Source organism: Oncorhynchus tshawytscha, linkage group LG16 (genome assembly GCF_018296145.1).
Source record: "Oncorhynchus tshawytscha isolate Ot180627B linkage group LG16, Otsh_v2.0, whole genome shotgun sequence".
In the NCBI taxonomy this organism is placed as follows: domain Eukaryota; kingdom Metazoa; phylum Chordata; class Actinopteri; order Salmoniformes; family Salmonidae; genus Oncorhynchus; species Oncorhynchus tshawytscha.
In genome coordinates, this window is record NC_056444.1 from 60,198,027 (window position 1) to 60,210,866 (window position 12,840).

At 40.1% G+C, this 12,840-nt stretch overlaps 1 protein-coding gene across 3 annotated transcripts in view; it reads right to left on the reverse strand.

Annotated features, from left to right (window-relative positions):
* The window catches only part of cntn3a.1 (contactin 3a, tandem duplicate 1), a 115,111-nt gene that overhangs the window by 3,978 nt on the left and 98,293 nt on the right, over positions 1-12,840 (reverse strand). For all 3 annotated transcript variants that reach the window (XM_042299433.1, XM_024375640.2, XM_024375641.2), the window contains exons 14-19: positions 4,657-4,774; positions 4,184-4,342; positions 3,843-3,992; positions 3,436-3,506; positions 2,830-3,064; positions 1,102-1,217 (exon numbers count right to left, since the gene is read on the reverse strand). In XM_042299433.1, the coding sequence (XP_042155367.1) occupies positions 1,102-1,217; positions 2,830-3,064; positions 3,436-3,506; positions 3,843-3,992; positions 4,184-4,342; positions 4,657-4,774 (849 nt within the window). The remainder of the gene's footprint in view (positions 1-1,101; positions 1,218-2,829; positions 3,065-3,435; positions 3,507-3,842; positions 3,993-4,183; positions 4,343-4,656; positions 4,775-12,840) is intronic.

A 12,840-nucleotide genomic window follows, 5' to 3' on the forward strand; every position in this document is an offset into this window, starting at 1 on the left:
TATTTCGGAGTGAGCCAATACTTTTTCAATGGGAATCATCCGTTGCCCGATGAATGACAACAGAGCTGATAGTCTGACAACAACAAAAAACGCACAAAGGCGTTTGCCTGAAATTGACAGATTTCTGGATGTCAATTTTCTGTTCTCTTTCAAAGATACTGGAGAGACCTAAAAAAACTTCTGCCTTTATTTCATTATTCGGAGTGGCACCACAGGAGGCCCCTCTGTTGCTATGGGCAACATGCTGGCCTTTACCACTCTAGCTAGACGTTTTCTACTATTGAAGTGGAAAAATCGGTTTCCTTCTACTTTAAGCCATTGGATAAAGGAAGTTACGCCACATCTCAAGCTAGGGAAAATGTGCTACTCCGTTAGGGGATCTGCAATTACATTTAGAATATCTAGCAAACCTTTCCTATGTAGAAGACATGGACCCAGATAATTTCATAACTACATAAACCCAAATTAGAATTTGTATCCCTATTTTTACTCTTCTTTACTTTTTTGTTTGATTATATCTTTGTTTTGTTTGTTTTTTGGTCAAATTCTATATCATGCAAGCTGTGGGTTAGATTTGGTACGGGATCCTTTTTTGTCCTGTTGGAGCATGAGGCGGGTTGAAGTAGGTTTTATCTGGTACGGGATCCTTTTTTGTCCTGTTGGAGCATGGGGCGGGTTGAAGTAGGTTTGATCTGGTAGGGGATCCGTTTATGTTTTGCCCTCTACCTGTTCTGTCTGTATTATCTGTATAATCATTCAAAATGCCAAATAGAAAAACATTTGATAAAAAATAAAAAAAATAAACTTTTGACGGATAAAACTAGTCTGAACTCATCCGAAAACAGTTGACTCGAGGACTAATGACGGACAAAAGCGAACAATCATATACGATTTCATCCATGTTCATGCGTCTCAGTGTGGCTGTACGCTAACTGATAGTTGTACAGACAGGATAGGGTGTTGATTTAATCTACATAAATGTAACAATTCAATGAGGGATAATACTGGATAGTCCATTGATCATGTACGAAGAGAAATACTGAAGCAGTGTCAGATCTATCCATTTTATGTCTATGATGTCCAGTGTGTTTGGGCTCTGACCTCGTAGCCCAGGATGCGTCTCCTATTGTTGCTCCAGGGCAGGGCCTTCCAGGTGGCCTCTACCTCCGATGCCGACACACTCCTGGCCCGCACCCTACCCGGGGCTCTGCTGGGCTCTAGGGTCACACACACACACAGTGAATGTGTAACTACTGATAGCTGACAATAAGACATAAAGTGCCTATAGAAAGTCTACATCCCCTTTAACTTTAAAAAATATATATATTTTGTCATTGATCTACACAAAACACTTCATAATGTCAAAGTGAAGTAAAAATTCGACACATTTAAAAACATTTTTTTTTTATAGTCGTTCAATAAGTATTCATCTTTCTGTTGAGGCAAGCCTAAATTAGTTCAGATCAAATTTGGCTTAACAAATCACATAATAAGTTATATAGACTCCATCTGTGTGAAATAATAGGGGTGACATGATTTTTTAATGACTACCCTTTCCTCTGTCCCCCATACATACATCATCTGTAAGGTCCTTCAGTCAAGCATTGAATTTCAAGCACAGATTCAACTATAAAGATCGGAGAGCTTTTCAAAAGCCTCACAAAGAAGGGCAGTGATTGGTAGATGGTTAACAATAACAAATGACACATCAAATATATCTTTACGTATGCTCAAGTTTCTAATTATGCTGTGGATGATGTATTAAACCACCCAGACACATCAAAGATGCAGTCGTCCTTCTGAACTGAGCTGCAGGACAGGAAGGAAACTGCTTAGGGATTTCACCATGAGGCCATTTGTGATTTGAAAACAGTTACAGAGTTTAATGGATGTGATAGGAGAAAACTGAGGATGGATCAAAAACATTGTAGTGACTCCACAATAATGGCCTAAATGACAGAGTGAAAACAATAATACAAATATACAGAATAAAAAAATATTCCAAAACATGCAACAAGGCACTGAAGTAATGAAAAACAAGGTAAAGGAATACACTTTTTGGCCTAAATGCAAAATCGTATGTTTGGGGCAAATCCAACAACACATCACTGAGTAACTGCCTCCTTATTTTCAAACATGGTTGTGGCTGCATCATGGTATAGGTATGTTTGACATCGGCAAAGACTGTAGACTTTTTCAGGATGAAATGAAACGGGACAGGCAAAATGAAAATTCATTTTAAAATCCTAGAGGATAACCTGCTTCAGTCTGCTTACACCAGACACCGGGAGAGGAATTCACCTTTCAGCAGGACAATAACACAGCTAAATCTACACTGGAGTTGCTTACCAAGAAGTGAATGTTCCTGAGTGGCCGAGTTACAGGTATATTAGTGCTTCATTTTCATTCATCTTAAAAAATAATTCAAATTTGTATTCCACTTTGACATTACAGAGTATTTTGCTAGATCGCTGACAAGAAAAGTACAACTAAATCAATGTTAACCTCACTTTGTAACACATTAAAATGAAAAAAATGAAGAAATTAAAATGAAGAAATCCAAGGGAGGTGTAGACTTATTATACGCACTATACATATAGCATCTGAAATGAAAAGGAATGATGGAATAGGTATGTTGTGTACTCAGCTGGGTCTGGCATCACTTAAACTTTGCAAAAAATACTCTACAGTGTTGAACCCTGTAGAGGTATTGATGGATTTCAGAATTCTAGAGTTATATAGAACATCTCAATAACGTTAGAAAAAAATATATAATTTTCACGTTATTCATTCCCTAAATAAATAACAGGGTCTGGCAGTGTACTGTACCCTCCTCTGCAGAGTAGATGGTGGCCACCGGCCCAAAGGGGCCCTCCCCTTTGTTATTGTACACGCCCACTTTCACATGAAACGGAGAGAAGGGAGCGATGCTCTCGTTTTTGAAGATGTATCTGGAGGCGTCGGGGGAGGTGACTGCTGCCTGCATCCAGCCTTGAGCCCCCTGAGGTCGGAAAGCTACCACATAGCCAAATCCTGGGCCACTCTGTAGCTCTTCAGGGACAGGCTGCAGAAAGAGGTGAAAACACAAAATGTACATCGGTGCATTCACATAATACACATCTACCTTCTAATACTGCCATGCAGACCGGAACTACTTTTCTGGCTCGTATAAAACATTTTCACATTGTCCTCTTCAGCGTGGTTCTAGCAACTTTGGTGAATGCGTAACCAGGCCAGCTCAATACAGCTTGGTTGGGCCCAGTAGTGTAAAAATACCTATTGGCACAACCTGCATGCTCTGAAACATACTTGCAGTCAGAGAATGGGTTATGTTTGATTCATAATTGATTTCAACATATCATTTCGTGCACTTTGCTGAATCTGTATGACTTTACCAATCAAGCTGATCATCTTTATTAGTAGTGTTCACTTTACCTCCCAAGTGATGACAAGCTCCGAGCGACCACCTCCACCTCCGTTCACTCTGGATGGCGTTATCTTGGGAGCTGCAAAATCAAGGGTGTTTGTTTTCATAGAGAAACGTCAATGTCTGCATGCCTCCTACTATTATCATGGAAAAACATCTGTCAATTAATGCTGTTAATTGTTGGGGTCACCGTGCAGTTTTTAAACAAAAGATCCTCATCATCAATCATCAACATCCCAGTGGAAATAGGCTTGTACTGTACCTCTTGCACTTTCCTATAATAATGCATTAACAATATTGCATCACAACTTGAATGTAAACAAACAATTCATTGGGTAAAATTGCGCATATTATATTACAGTATTCAGCATTCATCGTTGTGTTGGGAGCTATGTGGGGCAGATACAGTACATACGCATGTCTTTGGTCCGGGCTTTTTTGGAAGGTTTGCTGGGCTCTCCTGTTCCGATGGCGTTGGTTGCCAGCACTCTGAACTCATACTCCACCCACGGACTGAGGTCAATGACAGTGGCTGTCAGCTGTTTGCCCCCAAGAAGTTCAGGAACTAACCCGGACAACAAATAGCCTTTAATTAGCATGTTGCAGGATCTTCTAGTGCTATATAAATACAGTCTATAACTTTGTGTGCTAATTGTGATGATGTACCTTGAACCTTGATTATGTTGTGAGTGCATTATTCAATTTAATATACAGTGTGTGTGATAGATAAAGATGCACGTGCACACACACACGCACCTGTGATGACTCCCTGCCAGCCCAGTGAAAAAGTTGTGCGGGCCTGGATGTTGTGGGTGAGGACTGGGCTGTGGTTGTCAGGACCCGGTCCCCAGGAGAGAGACGCTGTGCTGTCTGTCATCTCTGTCACCTGGAATTCCACAGGTGGGCCTGGAGCACCTGAAAAAATCATTATCACAGCATCATCTTAGTTGATCAACATGAGATATAAAGTACAGTGTGTTCTACACATACATTTTAATAATATATTTATTCATTAAAATGTACTGTAGCAGTCATGATTCAAACACAAGCTTACGAAGAGGTCTAAACATTATGGGCTGATTATTGGAGAGTAGGAGAACCCAAGGTTCCAGGTTTAATTCTAAACCTTCCATTTGCTACATTAGTGGCAAAAGTGGGATTTCACAATTCAAATTGTATTTTTGATCAATGTGACATTTTGTGCTACTGGTGCTCCAGCATAGCCATACCTCTAACTACCACATCGGTGGCGATGGAAACACTGTCCACCTTGGTCTGGACAGCACAGGTATACTTCCCAGCATGCCTCAGCTGAATGTTACGGATCATGATGTCACCTGCTGAGCGCTGTCCATAAGGAATGTCAAACCAGAGCAGTGAGGAAATGGTTAGAATTCTAGAAAAGATATCAAATAAAAGGCCCTTCTTCAAATACGAGCAGGTTGAGAGAGTACACTTGATTGGTTATGTGTTCAATATATGAGGTGAAAGTCATGATAAAAGTCAAAGACCTTCAGTAGAAACGTCTGAATATTTCAGACCGTTTAATGATGACAGTTTCTATCTGAGAGAATGAAAAGGCTATTTTCAGTCCCATTCCTTTTACTCCTTTCTGTTTCTAATTGTCAGCTATAATACATGCTGACCTTTGAAGCTGCTCTACTGTACTTGTTAGTATGACTTTTGTCACATAGATAAGATTGAGGTCAAGACGACCAATGCTTTCAGACCGTAGAAGACCAACATTTGTGAGGAGATCATTTTTGCCGAGCATTAGCTCACACTCACTATACTCTGTGATGGTTTCTTGTTATTGGGCCGCAAAATACCCAAGTTACAATGTAGTTGTAAGTAACTCATGTGGTGGGCGGCACTTAGAGTTTTAGCTTGAACATTGTAAGGAAACTGGGATCCATGTGAGCGAAACTGGGATCCACATGGCCAAAACAATAATGATAAACACTTTTTTTTGCATAACAGTATACACTCTCTATCACAAAACACTTTTTACAAAACAGTAGACACAACTCTCTACATAGGACACAAACATCTATTGTGTAAAGTATGTCAATCAAAACTAAATAATTGTTTCACAGCCAATAACAATTACTTCCATAATGTATATCTTTACCACCAACATGTAAATCCCTTCGCATAATTGTTAACTTGTTTGGGACTTGGTCCCTGTAGCAGGATCAAATCAGTGGAAATTTTAGAGCGCCACCTATAGTTTTCGATAAAACTCAAACTTTCATTAAAACACACATGCAAGGTACTGAATTAAAGCTACACTCGTTGTGAATCTAGCCACCAAGTCAGAATTGTATAATGCTTTTCGGCGAAAGCATGAGAAGCTATTATCTTTTTTACAGTTATTACAGTTACTTTTTTACAGTTATTGTGTTTACTGTACTTCAGTCATGTTTGGGGGGGGGGAATTACTTTCAATATTACTCTATTCCATGTTGCTTTTCAGAGGCCTCATCATGTTTTACATTGGAGAGCTTTGTCAGCCATGTCTAGTTACAGCATATATAGTAGGCCTAACTACTTCACAGTATTTGGTTTGTAGTACCATAACTACCTGCTTGGTTTGGAGTACTTTTGCAGGATTAGATTTGATTTACTGAATTGTAAGCATTTACAAAATTACATAAAGCACAGAACACATATGCAATCCAAACAGTATCATATATTTTGTACACCTTTCTGTGAAATTCTTCCTACTTTACAGTTTCTCAATCACATACAAGCATTTTTTTTTTTACTGTGGCCAAACATATCCAAATACATTTTCCAAACTTCTGATAAGTTTTTTGCCTTTGTATCTGGATTGCATATCTTAGACGCCCTTTTGCAAAAGTATGAATACAAATGGAATCAGTGGATACAAAATTCACTGTTAAGTGTTCTTAGAATATTAAGACATTTTCCTCAGAAGAGTTGTGTTCACTGTTTTCAGCAATCAGTTAATACTAGTGATGAAAAATCTTAAACACTCCATCAGTGCTATTTCATGTACAACATAGTGAAATATTTAGGTAATTGGGACTGTGTCATTTTAGGATTTTTTACAACATTGCAAGTATACAGAAAATTAAGTTGAGTTACTCTAATGCAACTTTAGGTTAGTCCTATTTCGTAACATTGTGACCATCCATTCAAGCGTTGCTTTGGTGTGGCCTATACATTCATATATCAGTTGTGTTCCTCCATCCTGATTTAGTGACTGCAAAGAAAATATATTGCTATAATAGGATTTTTTTTTTAGACAGTCGTGTTGGGAGAAGATATACGGTCACTCCTGGTGGACAAATCAATGACGTATAGAGCCGAGTGAAGCGAATCATACGGACCAACTTTCTTTGGCCAAAGACAGAACGGACTGTCATGCATTAATATTATCAAATAAACCATACGATTTAGCTATTTAATATACAATTTAAAAAACTCACCACTTAACTTACCTGTCAAAGAAGACGCAGGGATTAAGTCATTCCTGCATGACAGTCAATTCGGTATTTGGCCAAAGAAAGTTGGTCAGTGTGATTTGGTACACTCAGCTCTCAGCTGCGCTATATACGCCACCAATTTGTCCACCCGTAGTGTCCGTATAGGTTCTCCCAGTAGTGTTCTTTTGTTGCAGTTAATTGCATTTTTGACCATATCTTATCGTTTTTATGAATGTTTTTAGAAGGAAACTACAGTACATAAAAACATGTATTTACTGTTTTGCAAAAGGCCACAGAGTTCTGTGTCGTACGTACACTGTTTTGAAAATCGACATTTTTCCAAAAAATGCTTGAACACCATTGAGATAAACTGTACTATTTGATCCTAATTCAGAGAACGCAGCTCACGTCTATAAAATGTTTGAATACCCTCTTGTACCATTGACTCTTTTTCATAGAAAAAGTGTATCTATTAATGGTTATAGTTAGTATTTGTTGAGCCATTATTTAATAAATGGTGAGATAACCTCATTTGTTGATTAATAATACTTTTGGATAGCGTTAGCTGCTTTTGTAAAGTGTACTTTAAGTTGTGAGAGTGTAAGTTAATTTTGATATAGAAATATTCTCACTAGATGACAAATTATACTTTTTGATATTATGACATTTTGTGACAGGTATTTTAAGTTTTGATAGTGCATTAAGAGAAATGTATTGTTTTGGAAAACACACTTGCACTTTAGTGGGCTAAGTTAACTATATACAGTGCCTTCAGAAAGTATTCATATCCCTTGACTTTTTTCACATTGTGCTGTGTTACAGACCAAATTTAAAATTTATAAATTTGAGATTTGGTGTCACTGATCTACACATAATACCCTATAATGTCTAAGTGTAATTTTGTTTGTAAAACATTATTAATAAAAATGTTAAGCTGAAATGTCTTGAGTCAATAAGTATTCAACTCCTTTGTCATGGCAAGCCTATATACGTCCAGGAGTAGAAATGTGCTTAACAAATTGCATTATAAGTTGCATGGACTCATTCTGTGTACAATAATAGTGGTTATCAACGGAGACTAACGGAGAATAAACTATAAACTATCAAAATATATAAAGTCGCACTCTCCATGTTTAATCTCCCAGCAATTTAATGGGTATTTACCAACGTTTTGTCATCACTGTGCCTTCCAGGATGGGTATTTACCAACGTTTTGTCATCACTGTGCCTTCCAGGATGGGTATTTACCAACGTTTCGTCATCACTGTGCCTTCCAGGATGGGTATTTACCAACGTTTTGTCATCACTGTGCCTTCCAGGATGGGTATTTACCAACGTTTTGTCATCACTGTGCCTTCCAGGATGGGTATTTACCAACGTTTTGTCATCACTGTGCCTTCCAGGATGGGTATTTACCAACGTTTCGTCATCACTGTGCCTTCCAGGATGGGTATTTACCAACGTTTTGTCATCACTGTGCCTTCCAGGATGGGTATTTACCAACGTTTTGTCATCACTGTGCCTTCCAGGATGGGTATTTACCAACGTTTTGTCATCACTGTGCCTTCCAGGATGGGTATTTACCAACGTTTCGTCATCACTGTGCCTTCCAGGATGGGTATTTACCAACGTTTTGTCATCACTGTGCCTTCCAGGATGGGTATTTACCAACGTTTCGGCATCACTGTGCCTTCCAGGATGGGTATTTACCAACGTTTCGTCATCACTGTGCCTTCCAGGATGGGTATTTACCAACGTTTCGGCATCACTGTGCCTTCCAGGATGGGTATTTACCAACGTTTTGTCATCACTGTGCCTTCCAGGATGGGTATTTACCAACGTTTTGTCATCACTGTGCCTTCCAGGATGGGTATTTACCAACGTTTCGTCATCACTGTGCCTTCCAGGATGGGTATTTACCAACGTTTTGTCATCACTGTGCCTTCCAGGATGGGTATTTACCAACGTTTCGTCATCACTGTGCCTTCCAGGATGGGTATTTACCAACGTTTTGTCATCACTGTGCCTTCCAGGATGGGTATTTACCAACGTTTTGTCATCACTGTGCCTTCCAGGATGGGTATTTACCAACGTTTTGTCATCACTGTGCCTTCCAGGATGGGTATTTACCAACGTTTCGTCATCACTGTGCCTTCCAGGATGGGTATTTACCAACGTTTCGTCATCACTGTGCCTTCCAGGATGGGTATTTACCAACGTTTCGTCATCACTGTGCCTTCCAGGATGGGTATTTACCAACGTTTCGTCATCACTGTGCCTTCCAGGATGGGTATTTACCAACGTTTCGTCATCACTGTGCCTTCCAGGATGGGTATTTACCAACGTTTCGTCATCACTGTGCCTTCCAGGATGGGTATTTACCAACGTTTCGTCATCACTGTGCCTTCCAGGATGGGTATTTACCAACGTTTCGTCATCACTGTGCCTTCCAGGATGGGTATTTACCAACGTTTCGTCATCACTGTGCCTTCCAGGATGGGTATTTACCAACGTTTTGTCATCACTGTGCCTTCCAGGATGGGTATTTACCAACGTTTTGTCATCACTGTGCCTTCCAGGATGGGTATTTACCAACGTTTTGTCATCACTGTGCCTTCCAGGATGGGTATTTACCAACGTTTCGTCATCACTGTGCCTTCCAGGATGGGTATTTACCAACGTTTTGTCATCACTGTGCCTTCCAGGATGGGTATTTACCAACGTTTTGTCATCACTGTGCCTTCCAGGATGGGTATTTACCAACGTTTCGTCATCACTGTGCCTTCCAGGATGGGTATTTACCAACGTTTCGTCATCACTGTGCCTTCCAGGATGGGTATTTACCAACGTTTCGTCATCACTGTGCCTTCCAGGATGGGTATTTACCAACGTTTTGTCATCACTGTGCCTTCCAGGATGGGTATTTACCAACGTTTTGTCATCACTGTGCCTTCCAGGATGGGTATTTACCAACGTTTCGGCATCACTGTGCCTTCCAGGATGGGTATTTACCAACGTTTTGTCATCACTGTGCCTTCCAGGATGGGTATTTACCAACGTTTCGTCATCACTGTGCCTTCCAGGATGGGTATTTACCAACGTTTCGTCATCACTGTGCCTTCCAGGATGGGTATTTACCAACGTTTTGTCATCACTGTGCCTTCCAGGATGGGTATTTACCAACGTTTCGTCATCACTGTGCCTTCCAGGATGGGTATTTACCAACGTTTCGTCATCACTGTGCCTTCCAGGATGGGTATTTACCAACGTTTCGGCATCACTGTGCCTTCCAGGATGGGTATTTACCAACGTTTCGTCATCACTGTGCCTTCCAGGATGGGTATTTACCAACGTTTCGTCATCACTGTGCCTTCCAGGATGGGTATTTACCAACGTTTCGTCATCACTGTGCCTTCCAGGATGGGTATTTACCAACGTTTCGTCATCACTGTGCCTTCCAGGATGGGTATTTACCAACGTTTCGTCATCACTGTGCCTTCCAGGATGGGTATTTACCAACGTTTTGTCATCACTGTGCCTTCCAGGATGGGTATTTACCAACGTTTCGTCATCACTGTGCCTTCCAGGATGGGTATTTACCAACGTTTCGTCATCACTGTGCCTTCCAGGATGGGTATTTACCAACGTTTCGTCATCACTGTGCCTTCCAGGATGGGTATTTACCAACGTTTCGTCATCACTGTGCCTTCCAGGATGGGTATTTACCAACGTTTCGTCATCACTGTGCCTTCCAGGATGGGTATTTACCAACGTTTCGTCATCACTGTGCCTTCCAGGATGGGTATTTACCAACGTTTCGTCATCACTGTGCCTTCCAGGATGGGTATTTACCAACGTTTCGTCATCACTGTGCCTTCCAGGATGGGTATTTACCAACGTTTCGTCATCACTGTGCCTTCCAGGATGGGTATTTACCAACGTTTTGTCATCACTGTGCCTTCCAGGATGGGTATTTACCAACGTTTTGTCATCACTGTGCCTTCCAGGATGGGTATTTACCAACGTTTCGTCATCACTGTGCCTTCCAGGATGGGTATTTACCAACGTTTCGTCATCACTGTGCCTTCCAGGATGGGTATTTACCAACGTTTTGTCATCACTGTGCCTTCCTGACGAAACGTTGGTAAATACCCATTAAATTGCTGGGAGATTATACATGGAGAGTGCGACTAATTTATAGTTTATTCGCCGTTAGTCAGCACCTCCACACAAACTATTATTCTGGGTGTGCGCCAGCTCATGTTTTTTTATCTACAATAATAGTGGTTAACATGATTTTTGAATGACTACCCCATCTCTGTACCCCCACACATAAAATTATCTGTAAGGTCCCTCAGTCGGCAGGAAATTTCAAACACAGTTTCAACCACATAGACCAGGGAGGTTGAACATCCCTTTGAGCATGGTGAAGTTATTAATTAGGCTTTGGATGGTGTATCAATACACCCAGTCGCTACAAAGATACAGGCGTCCTTCCTAACTCAGTTGCCGGTGACGAAGGAAACTGCTCAGAGATTTCACCATGAGGCCAATGGTTATTTTAAAATAAATAAAATACTTTAATGGTTGTGATATGAGAAAACGTTGTAGTTACTCCACAATACTAACCTAAATGACAGAGTGAAAAGAAGGAAGCCTGTGCAGAAAAAAAGTATTCCAAAGCACGCATCCTGTTTGCAACAAGGCACTAATAATAATACTGCTAAAAATGAGGGGAAAAAATGTTCTGAATACAAAGCTGCATGTTTGGAGCAAATCCAACACATTATATCACTGAGTAGTACTCAATCATGGTGATGGCTGCATCATGTTATGGATATACTTGTCATTGGCAAGGACTAGGGATTTTTTTTTAAATAAATGGAATACAGCTATAAGCACGTGCAAAATCCTAGAGGAAAACCTGGTTCAGTCTGCTTTCCAACAGACACAAATTCACCTTTCAGCCGTACAATATGTCAGGATTTGACCAGGATTGTTCTGGTTTTGGCCACTAGATGCCCCCATTGTGCTTTTTGACCCTTTTGTTTTCCCTGGTTTCCAGTTATTATTTGCACCTGTGCCCCGTTTCCCTTGAATGTATTTAAACCCTTAGTTTTCCTCAGTTCTTTGCTCTGTGTTTGAAGGTTAGCACTCAGCCCCAGCGATGCTGTGAACATTTGTTGCTCCAGTTGGACGCTCTTGTGGTACTCTGTTTTTGTTCTCGTTTATTTATTTTTGATTATCTTTTGAGGCTTTTTTCTGCTGTACCTACCACCTTGTGGATTTACCTTTTGACTTGGAGGATTACCTTTTTCTCTTGGATTTACATTATGATTTATATTTTTGCCTGAAGAACTTTCCTTTTTATTTTATTAAAACACCGTCTCAAGTACTGCTGTGTCTGCCTCATCTTCTGGGTTCTGCCGACTAGTAGTGGCTCAGTTTGTTCAGTGACTGTTTCTCACACTGGAGACCCGAGTTCGTAACCGGGTCTTGACACAATAGCCAAAAGTAGAAGGCCAAATCTACACTGGCTTGAAAATCTATTAGCATAATCTTGAGAATGTCTGTCAAGCAACTATCAACCATCAAATATTGTACAATCCAGGTGTGCAAAGCTCTTAGAGACTTACCCAAAAAAGACTCACAGATGTAATTGCCGCCAAATGTGTTTCTACAAAGTATTGACTCATGGGAGTGAAGACTTATGTAAATTAGATATTTCTGTGTTTACATTTCCAACATGTGTTTTCAATGTCATTATGGGATATTGTGTATAGATGGGTGAGAATTTTAAAAAAAAAATCCTTTTGTAATTCAGGCTGTAACACAACAGCATTTGGAATACGTCAAGGGGTATGAATACTTTCTGAAGGCACTGTACCTCCAACAAATATAATGTTTGATGAACAGAACTATTTAACCTTTATGAAATTACTCATTGCATTTAAGACACAC